This window comes from Cherax quadricarinatus, chromosome 4 (genome assembly GCF_038502225.1).
Source record: "Cherax quadricarinatus isolate ZL_2023a chromosome 4, ASM3850222v1, whole genome shotgun sequence".
NCBI classification, from domain to species: Eukaryota; Metazoa; Arthropoda; class Malacostraca; order Decapoda; family Parastacidae; genus Cherax; species Cherax quadricarinatus.
The window spans coordinates 16,442,434-16,454,150 of record NC_091295.1 but is presented as its reverse complement, the minus strand read 5'-3'; the positions used below and the strand labels follow the sequence as shown (position 1 = coordinate 16,454,150).

The 11,717-nt window shown below is 36.5% G+C and overlaps 1 protein-coding gene across 1 annotated transcript in view; it reads left to right on the top strand.

Annotated features, from left to right (window-relative positions):
• The window catches only part of LOC128684398 (axoneme-associated protein mst101(2)), a 182,681-nt gene that overhangs the window by 115,977 nt on the left and 54,987 nt on the right, over nt 1–11,717 (top strand). Inside the window, exon 6 of the mRNA XM_070098198.1 lies at nt 3,365–3,544. Coding sequence (XP_069954299.1) covers nt 3,365–3,544 — 180 coding nt within the window. The remainder of the gene's footprint in view (nt 1–3,364; nt 3,545–11,717) is intronic.

The window sequence follows — 11,717 nt, the reverse complement described above, 5'->3', positions numbered from 1 at the left end:
AAATGAGACCAAGAAAACTAGAATACAACAATAAATACCATACGAAAATACACTGCAAAGTCGCTGATTTATTCAAAAAAAATGGTCAAAGTTTTTTTTTTTCTCATTATGCACTGTGTGCTGCAGGATTTTTTTTAGACTGTGCACACTGACCACATAGACCCATTCTTTCATATGAAGGCCTACCAGCTTTCTCCCACTAGATTTGAGGCTGCTAGAATTTATGAGTACTAGTACGTCAAAAACCCCTACACGTAAGACGTACTAGTACGACGAAAACCCTCAAAGGGTTAATCAGACCCTGATCCACCATGAGGCCTGGTCTCAGACCAGGCCGCTGGGGCGTTGACCCCCGAAACCCTCTCCAGGTAATGGTGTTTGTATTTAGCACAGGTACTGTACTTGTCAATGAATGAGGTAAGCTGGCAGCTTCCCTTATACCATCACTCACCACTCTTTCCCAACCCCAACACACAATAATCTATGTCCAGACACCTTATACCTTCATCAGACTGCTAGTGCACTTAGCTCACACACTGCGGTCTGGAGGGTTGATTACCGGGTACGGGTGGAAACATTAGGATATGTTTCCCCAAGACACCTGCTGTCCCTGTTCACCTATCAATAAAATGGGTACTTGGGTGTCAGTCAACTGGTGTGGATTGCATCCTGGGACAAAATTGACCAAATTTGCAGGAAGTGCTCTGCATAACAAGGGGCTTTCTATAGTGTCATTGATGCCGGCAAGATATGTATACCTTGTGCATATACTTGTAGCATTAAAGATTATTTTATATAATTACTGTATATACCCATGCATGGTAGGGCATGTGGGAGGTGGAGTACAGTTTTGCCTGGTAGTGTATATCTTTTTTTTATACTAATCAGTTTTGAAGGGCAAGAGCTGTTATTCTACCTCAGGTCATTACCAAATCCCAGCCCTATCTGAGGTATACTACCACCCCAGGGGGTACCTACTTACTGCTAGGTGAACAGGGGCAGCAGGTGTAAGGGAACATGCCCAACATTTCCACTCATACTGGGGATTGAATCATGGACCCTTCATTATGTGAGCTGAGTGAGCTACTAACCAAGCCACAGGACACTCCATATGTACATTGTGGGGGTGGAGTAGAGTGAAGGGGTAGTGTAGTGGTTATAGCACATTGTAGGGATGAACTAGTGTGGGGATGGAGTACATTTTAGAGAAAATAGGTTCCAAGTTCTTATGAGTCGACTGCAAATAATTTTTAGGATTGCATTGCTTCATGAGGGACCTGCTGGGTACTTTTGTGGAAAAAATGATTGAAGGACCCAAAGCACCAGTAGTGGATGTATCTGCCATCATGACAGATTTGCACAGTAATGTCATGGAGCAACTCTAGAAGGAAGGTAAAACAAGGATAATATACCTAGAAGTACAACACCATCTAACAAAATCATGGTGCATTCAGCAACACACTACTTCTGTAAAACTCATACTCGGATATCTTGCATAGTCACGTGACCTAATGATGTGTTACCACTACACCTTCCAGAACCTGTCCTCACCTGCTTTGATGTAGTACAGCACATAAGTTCTTTTTGTGTGTTCTTTTTAGAGGATTTGATAAAGGTCACACCCAACAAAATATTTCTTAATACTGTACAGGCTTGTCTTATCAAGTGTATTTTGGTTTAACAAAAGGGGTGTTAATTTGCTCATCATTCCGTATTTATATAAGTTATGATGAGTTTTTAGCGATAATCATATTTTAATCTGTAAAATGTAGTTGTGTATGTGAATCTAAGAGGACTTGTAACTTACTTTATACTGTACATAGGAAATTTTGTTATTGAAGAGTACAGGAAGACTTACCATTTTGATTATTGTTACTTTAGAATGTTTTTGAATGTTAAGTTGAATAACATTTATTACATGATTTTAATTATTTATTGATTTCGAGATCCTGTGTACACACAGCCAGTATACTTACATGTTAAACAATACCTGATGGCAAGCTTTCCCTCTGGCTGACAAATTTCATCTTAAATTACAATGTTAGAGTAGAAAGTGTACTACTGTAATATGGAAATAGGAGAGCTCTCTCAAATGTTCCCATTAAAATAAAGGCTACAAATTTGTTAAATTTTAAAATTGTTTGCCATAGATAAATTCAAGGGTCTATTTGTTCACTGTTTCCAAAGTAGATAGACGTGCACATGTTCTCGATACACAGGTAAACAGTCTTCTTCAGAAAAATGGAGAAAGTGCAAGACTAGGTAGAAAGTATTATTCTTAACAAATAGACTCAATAGCTGTGTTTATTCCCGGCTCTGTATATACTGCAGCATTTGTCAGTTCTATTGAAGTCTCTAACACAGAACATTTTCTTTCATCTTAGCCGGAGAAGGTAGGAAGAGCATCATTTTTGTTAGTAGTGGATAAATGCCTTGAGGGCTCTTATTTGTCAAGAGTTGACTTAGAATGTAATGCATGTGATGCACATGAAGATGTGCAGATATTTATAAGTACACATGATAATTTTAACAACAAAAATTGATACTGTTTAGTAATGAATAAATCATCGAAAGGTTGATTAAATTCTGTTATTATTGCACTGTTGTCTTTAAGAGGTGTTACCTACAGAAAATAAATGTAATCTTGACGCTCATAAAGTTCTTGTAATGCCCTTAAGTTTCATGCAATAAGGAAACAGAATTTCATTTAAAATCAAACATACTGATTTTTTTTTTCATTTGTAGTAAATGCCATTAATAAGAATATCATGTAGCCTAATACTTGTGGTTACTTTTGTTGAGCCATCTTAACACTTTACCATATTGCCTCAGATAATGGTGTGTGATGTTTGGTGTCAGCATTCTTCTAGTACTGTATAATGTTAATGGTTTGTGTTCTCATATCATCACACACACAGAGCTCCCACTACAGCTTGTGTTCTCTCTCACTGGGATCATTGGCAACAAGCAGATTTTTTTTTTGTTCAGTGAAAAGATTTTGAAATAGCTTAAGAGTGTATTTTGTTAATGACTCGTGAATGGCTTAGAGGAAGTGAAGTAATTTGTCAGCAACTCTTTAATCTTCTCACCAACTGTACACCAGATTGATGTGTTGTATTGATCACCTATGTGTTTGCATTCTCTTATTTTGCTTCATTGGTTCCTTATTTAATGTGACTACCAGGCATGATTCATCATACATCTCTGTTTAGTTTGCTAAAAAAAAAATTGGCAAAGAACTTGCATCATTTATTCTAATTTTCAAAACTACATTTAAAAGTAACATGAACCAGTAGCATCTTTTATACACCAAAATCACTACAGTAGGCTGTCTCATAAAAACTACTGAATTTCATATACACAGATTGAGTCCCAAAAACTGAAGTGGAATGTTTCCAGCAAGATCGGCTCCTTAGAAAACAAGGATCATAAACCAGGTGGTGGAGACAAGAAAATTGAAAGCCAGAAACTAGTGTTTAAAGCTCAACCCAAAGTTGGTTCCAGGGAAAACATTAAGCACAAGGCTGGTGGTGGTGATGTACAGGTAATGAAATTTACACTTCTAACACCATAGACTTATGTATCATGGTCTTCCATACTATAATTTTTTATAGCCTGCAAGGCAATGCTTGATTTTATTTTTGATAATTGCAGCTTATGGAAATGCTATCCTCAAAACAGTAAGTGTATAAAAAATAACATTTAAGTTTCTGTGATCTTTATGTAATTTTTATTTACTACTAATTTTCATTATTTTAAGGAAGTGGGTTAAGAACGAGCTGTGAAAAGCACCAAATTTACACAGAATTAAACCATTTTGATATGACCTATGGTAATTACCTGGTAAATTTTATATACTAAATTAAATTTTGTTGTGCATTAATAATATAAATTATGAGTTTAGCTGCAACTTTACCCCAAAAGTCTGTCTAATTAAATTATCATCAGCTTCAATCTTTTAATGAAAACATCTCAAAGTTTTTATAGACTAATAACCATGGATATTTCATACGTTTCAATATTCTTGCAATATTAAAATTCCAGACTCACAAAAAACAGACATCTTCGTAAATTTTTTGTTGGATGAGAGGTTATGACATGAAATATATATAATAACATTTTCTTTCAGAGGATTAAAAGTTTAACAATTATTTATGGATAGCATAATGGTAGTAATACTGTATGTCATAATCATTCAAGAAATAACTCTGTTTGCCTGTTGTCTACACACATATATCTCTGGTAATGTTTGTGAACTACTTTGCAACACTCAGTATAGTTAGGTACAAGGACGCATGTGCAACTAATGCGGTATTTTATTGCAGCAACATTGCACTCTCCAGCTTCATCAAGCGAAATGTTGTTGCAATAAAATGTCACGCTAGTTACATGTGTGTCATTGTACCTAACATATTGTCAGTAATTCTACCAATATATTACAGCACTCAGTATTGCTGTTACATGACTAATTGCACTGTCATCTAGCCTTAATTAGAGTACCAACTTTACAGTTATATAGCATTAATGTTATATTTTGTTATCAGATATGCCATCCTTCAGTGTTACAAATGGATACCATAAATTTTACAAATTTTTAACTTTTAAGATGCTTTCACCATTTTCAAAAGACATTTACTTGAATTTTGAGTAACTTACACAGAAACACCACTGTATCTTAAATGGTTTCAGACAGTAATAGAATATATATTTAATCTATCATATATCCTGAAATGACTTACAAAGGGGTTTTATACCAGTAATGTATTAATTTCAAGTGCCACTCACTGTTTTCCACCTTAATGGATATCTGAAATAATTATACTGTACAATAATTTTATAACTTTGTTGTCATAGTCATACCTGGATGTTTAAAAATAATTTTAAAAACAATAGAGACTCTTCATTGTTTTAGGAGTCTTTGGTCTTGCTTTAAATTTGCAAACAAAACTGGAGAAAAGAGATACAACACACAAATCTTGGCCCTTATAATAGTAGCTAGCTACAGTATAATATTGAACGATCTACAACTGTTTCTTAAAAACCAAGATGATTTTTAACTATACAAGTCTGTCTCAATGTTTAGAGTCTGAGAATTATTGTATGGTGCAGGAAGCTTTCTGTCAATTCTGTCATCCTTTTCTTTATCAGCCTTAACAGTAACTTTTTTTTTTCAAAGTCATTTGGGTCTAGTCTATCTCATATTTAGGATTCTTGACTCTTCTCAGGTCAGAAGTGCTATTTCCTTCATCACTTTATTATTATTATTCATGGGGGGGGGCATTAACTCTTTGACTGTTGCAACCCCAAATCCTGAGGTGTCTCCTGGTGTCGAAAAATTTTTGAAAAAAAAAAAAAATTCTTATGAAATGATGGAGAATTTTTTTCCGATGGTAATGACACCAAAAGAACAAAATTTGATGGAAAACTTACGGAATTATGCTCTCGCAAAATTAGCGACCTCGGCGATATTTACGAATTGGCGATTTTGCCCACTTTGAGCCCTATTTTTGGCTAATTCCATTGTTCCAGTCGACCAAACTCATAGCTATTTCTTTAGAACTCCATTTGTTCTATCAATTGAGTACAAGAAACTGCCCATTTACCAATTTCAACTACCCAATAACATGGTCAGAAATTTGCAATTGAGCCAATTTCATGCAAATTAAAAAATATGCCAATTTCAAAATAGGGTCCAGAATGAACAATGCAGACATTCCTGGCTCTAAAACAACAGTTTCTTTGTTCATCAGTCATGTCTCCAGGCCCCTCTGATATTACTCTTGCTTTCTATTTTGAATTTTTATTCAAACAAAAAATAGAAGATTTACTGTTATGCAGATTACTGCAATATTGTAATAATTGTATAAATAATGTCAACCTATTCATGACTGCATATTAGAATGGCTAGTTGGACATTTATTGGACAATGACATCATTTGTTTACTTTTGAACATTGGCAAAAATCAAACATTTCCCCTACTTTGAGCTCCACTTCAAGGTTCTTTTCATAGTAAAATCAGTCAAAATCACCTCTATTTCTATAATATGTTTTCCATTCTGTCAAATGAGACCAAGAAAACGAGAATACAACCATAAATGCTGTATGAAAATACACCACAAAATCGGTATTTTAATCCAAAAACAAAGTCGGAGTTTTTTTTTTTCTCATTGTGCACTGCGTGCTGCAGAATTTTTTTTATATGGTGCACTCTGACCACACAGACCCATTCTCTCACATGTGGGCCTACCAGCTTTCTCCTGCGTGATTTGAAGCCGCTAGTATTTTTGAGAATATATACAGTGGAACCTCAAATTTCGAATGTAGCACTTATCGAACTCTTCGAAAATCAAACGCTTTTTTTGAACCAACTTTATCCCTATTATTGGACTCGCCCCTATTTTCAAACCGCTGGGTACCAGACCTGTCCGTCAGCCCGCTCTGTCCACGTCCCCGCGCAGGCGCCGTGAGCCAGTCTGGTTTTGTTGATGCTTGAGTGAACACTAACCTGCACTCTCATTCAAACATTTGACGATTATTTCATTGTGTTTAGTGCTTGTGGGACTGTGAAATAAGTTACCATGGGCCCAAAGAAACTTGCTAGTGGTACCCCTATGGTAAAGAAAGTGAGAAACACCATAGATGTGAAGAAGGAAATAATACAGAAGTATGAGAGTGGTGTGAGACTTACTGAGCTTGCCAGGATGAATGGGAAAAATAAGTCAACCATCGGTTCTCTCCTGGCAAAGAAAGAATAAATCAAGGAAGCTGATGATGCGAAAGGTGTTAATATGCTAACCAAAAAAAGACCACAGACAATCGATCAGGTTGAGAAGTTGTTGCTGGTGTGGATCAAGGATAAAGAGATGGCAGATGATAGTGTTTCAGAGACCATTATTTGCTAAAAGGCAAGGAAATTGCTTGCCAATCTGGTACAGAAAACTCCTGGAACCAGTTCTGATAGTGAATTTAAGGCCAGCAGAGACTGGTTTGACAGATTTAAGAAGCATAGTGGCATACACAATGTTGTAAGGCATGGTGAGGCAGCCAGTTCAGACAAACGGGCAGCTGAGAAGTTTGTAAAGGAGTTTAAGGGGTACATAGACACTGAAAAATTAAAACCCCAACAAGTGTTCAATTGTGACAAAACAGGCCTGTTTTGGAAGAAAATGCCAAAGAGGACCTACATTACTCAGGAGGAAATGGCACTCCCAGGACACAAGCCTGTGAAAGACAGGCTAACTCTTTTATTCTGTGCTAATGCTAGTGGTGATTTTAAAGTAAAGCCTTTATTTATGTATCATTCAGAAAATCCCAGTGTGTTTAAGAAAAACAATGTCATAAAGAACAAGTTATGTGTCTTGTGGAAAGCAAATAATAAGGCATGAGTCACAAGGCAAATTTTCAAAGAGTGGGTCCATGAAGTGTTTGGCCCCAGTGTGAGAAAATACCTCCTAGACAATAAATTGCCACTCAAGTGCCTCCTGTTAATGGACAATGCTCCTGCTCATCCTCCAAACTTATTAGACCTCTTGTCTAGGGATTTCAGTTTTATAACAGTGAAGTTCTTGCCTCCTAACACCACTCCTCTCCTCCAGCCCATGGACCAGCAGGTCATTTCTAACTTCAAAAAACTCTACACAAAAGCAGTCTTTGAAAATGCTTTGAAGTGACCACAGACACTAAGTTGACCCTAAGAGAGTTCTGGAGGAATCACTTTAACATCTACAGCTCCATAAGCCTTATAGATAAGGCTTGGGAGGGAGTGACTTCCAGGACTTTGAACTCTACTTGGAGACAGTTGTGGCCAGATTGTGTCCAAAAGAAGGATTTTGAAGAGTTTGAGGCTGACCATGTCTCTGACCCAGCTGACCCTCTGCCTGTTGTGGACTCTATTGTGGCATTGGGGAGCACCCTGGGGTTGGAGGTGAGTGGTGAGGATGTGGAAGAGTTGGTGGAGGACCACAGGGAAGAGCTAACCACTGAAGAGCTGCAAGAGCTTCATTTGGAACAGTATCAGACCACAGCTGATGACCTAGCTTCAGAGGAGGAGGAAGAGGGAGTGGATAAGGTGCCTTCTTCAAAGATTAAGGAGATTTGTGCCAAGTGGAATGATGTCCAAATGTTTGTGCAGAAGTAGCAACCTGAGCAAGCTGAAACAAGCCATCTTTGCAACAAGTTCAGTGACAAAACCATGTCCCATTTTAGGGAAATGTTAAATGTTAAAGAGGCACCAGAAACAGAGGACTGTGGACAGTTATTTTGTAAGACAGGGATCCAGTGACTCTCAAGCTGGTCCTAGTGGCATTAAAAGACAGAGAAGGGAAGTAACCCCAGAGAGGGCTTTACCTGAAGTCCTCATGGAGGGGGATTCTCCTTCCAAACACTAACCCCAACTCCCTCTCTCCTCCTCCCTATCTTCCAGATGCCATCACCAATCTTCAGTAAAGGTAAGTAAAAATGTGGTGGTTAACGCTCTCGCTTCACACGGTGAGGGCCTGGGTTCGATTCCCAGCCAGAGTAGAAACATCGGACGTGTTTCTTTCCACCTGTTGTCTATGTTCCCCATCAGTAAAATGGGTACCTGGGTGTTAGTCGACTGGTGTGGGTCGCATCCTGGGACACTGACCTAAGGAGGCCTGGTCACAGACCGGGCCGCGGGGGCGTTGACCCCCGGAACTCTCTCCAGGTAAACTCCAGGTACATAATTGAACACTATAGTATTTTTTGTCTGTATGTAAAACTATAATTAATCTCTATAAAATGTATTTTTTGTGAATATTTTTGGGTTTTTGGAACAGATTAATTGTATTTCCATTATTTCTTATGGGAAATGTTGCTTTGCTTTTCAGACTTTTCAAATTTAGAACTAGCTCCTGATTAAGTTTGATATTTGAGGTTCCACTGTACGTCAAACACGGTGGCTCATAAGACGTATATATATATATATATATATATATATATATATATATATATATATATATATATATATATATATATATATATATATATATATATATATATATATATATATATATATATATATATATATATATATATATATATATATATATATATATATATATATATATATATATATATATATATATATATATATATATATATATATATATATATATATATATATATATATATATATATATATATATATATATATATATATATATATATATATATATATATATATATATATATATATATATATATATATATATATATATATATATATATATATATATATATATATATATTTATTTATTTATTTATTTATTTTCAACAAGTCGGCCGTCTCCCACCGAGGCAGGGTGACCCAAAGAGAAAGAAAATCCCCAAAAAGAAAATACTTTCATCATTCAACACTTTCACCTCACTCACACATAATCACTGTTTTTGCAGAGGTGCCCAGAATACAACAGCTTAGAAGTATATACGTATAAAAATACACAATATATCTCTCCAAACTGCCAATATCCCAAACCCCTCCTTTAGAGTGCAAGCATTGTACTTCCCATTTCCAGGACTCAAGTCCGATTATATAAAATTACCGGTTTCCCTGAATCCCTTCACTAAATATTACCCTGCTCACAGTCAAAGGGTTAAACTCATAGGGGTCATACAGCACCTTGGGGAATGGAAGGCATTCAAGGTTAATTCAACAAACTGGAGCATTGGTCCAGTTACTTAGATGAAGAGCTCCTCCCCAGCATCAAGGGACCTCCCTCAAAGGGTTCATTACTCAAGAGTTATTGATTTTATTTATTTTCCTTTACCTCAGTGCCTTTGTACCCCAGTTCCTTTACCACAGTGCCTTTGTTCAAATTTTCTTCATGTGCTATTTCTCATATAAGTGATTTGTAGAAGATGAAAAGCAGCTGCCTTTGTTTTCTGAAATATTTTTTTATCTGTTTCTAGAATAGTTCTTACTTTCTGAAACTTCTATGTGCTAACAATATAGTCCAGAGAAAAACTCCTGAAAAGTGATAAACCTATAAAAGAGTTTCCATATGGAAAAAAATTAAAGTTTAAAATACAACTACTGTAGAACTCTTCAGATCTAACGGGATGCACTTCGCACTCTTGGTTTCCTTCTCTCCAAAAATACTCTTATTAAGTTACTGTCTCCTGAATGCTAATGAATCTCAGTGGCATTACTTACTGCCTCCTGAATGCTAGTGAATCTCAGTGGCATTATTTACTGTCTCCTGAATGCTAGTGAATCTGTGGTATTATTTACTGCCTCCTGAATGCTAATGAATCTCAGTGGCATTATTTACTCCCTCCTGAATGCTAATGAATCTCAGTGGCATTATTTACTGTCTCCTGAATGCTAAAGAATCTCAGTGGCATTACTTACTGCCTCCTGAATGCTAGTGAATCTCAGTGGCATTATTTACTGTCTCCTGAATGCTAGTGAATCTCAGTGGCATTATTTACTGCCTCCTGAATGCTAATGAATCTCAGTGGCATTATTTACTGTCTCCTGAATGCTAGTGAATCTCAGTGGCATTATTTACTGCCTCCTGAATGCTAATGAATCTCAGTGGCATTATTTACTGTCTCCTGAATGCTGGTGAATCTCAGTGGCATTATTTACTGTCTCCTGAATGCTGGTGAATCTCAGTGGCATTATTTACTGTCTCCTGAATGCTGGTGAATCTCAGTGGCATTATATGGATGTGGATGAGTCTTTATATTGCATAAATACTGGAAAACCTCACATAAAATATAAAGAAAATTTAAGTTTCAAGCAAAATATCAGCATACATTGAGGCCAGAAAGTTAAGTATGATCATGCAGTTTGCTGTTGGTGCTCAACAGTATGATTTATAAAATAAAAATATTACACTACAGTACATTAAAAGTTGGTTTGTAGCTCGGTGGCAGTGCCTTCAGCTCAGTCAGAGTACCCTGGTTCAAGCATGACACAGTGGGGACATTGGGCATATTTCCTTGCACATGTTGCTTCTGTTTGCCTAGCAGTTAGCAGGTAACTAAGTTTTAGAGGATTGTTGTGGGTTACATCCTGGGGTGAGGTGCTAGTATACCTTGGATAGGGCTGGTTTTGAAGTGAGATGAGGTAGATCAAGAACTCTAGCTTGTAAATTCAGCAGTGTAAACAAATAATATAGAATTGTAAATATTGCTTAAACTCCAGATACTGTATCCTGAATTAGCCAGCATCAACTACACTGCAATTAAAAAATTCAGTAACTTTTTCCAGCCTTCCACTTATTAAGGACATCAAATTAGGAGGGGGGAGTATGAAGGAAGTACATAAATGTGTTCAGTTATTTAGGAGTGGACATGTTAGCAGATGGTTTTGTGAGAGATGAGGTGAACCATTGACCTAACAAAGGTAAAAAAAAAAAAAAAAAAAAGGTGATTGGTACATTGAGGAATCTGAGGAGACAAACAACTTACACATGGAAGCAAAAAGGGGAATGTACCATAGTACAGTGAAACTTTGGCTTACGAGTTTAATCCATTCTGTGACCTTGCTTGTGTCCCGATTCGCTCGTATGTTGAGTCAATTTTCCACATTTAAATTAACTGAAATGGTATTAATCTGTTCCACAAGCATTCCAGGCATGACAGAATATTTCAATATTTCGCCAGTATCAACTCCACGGCTTATTTATCTATCACAATTCATATAATATGACATAAACAATATTAATAACATAGAAACATGATATCC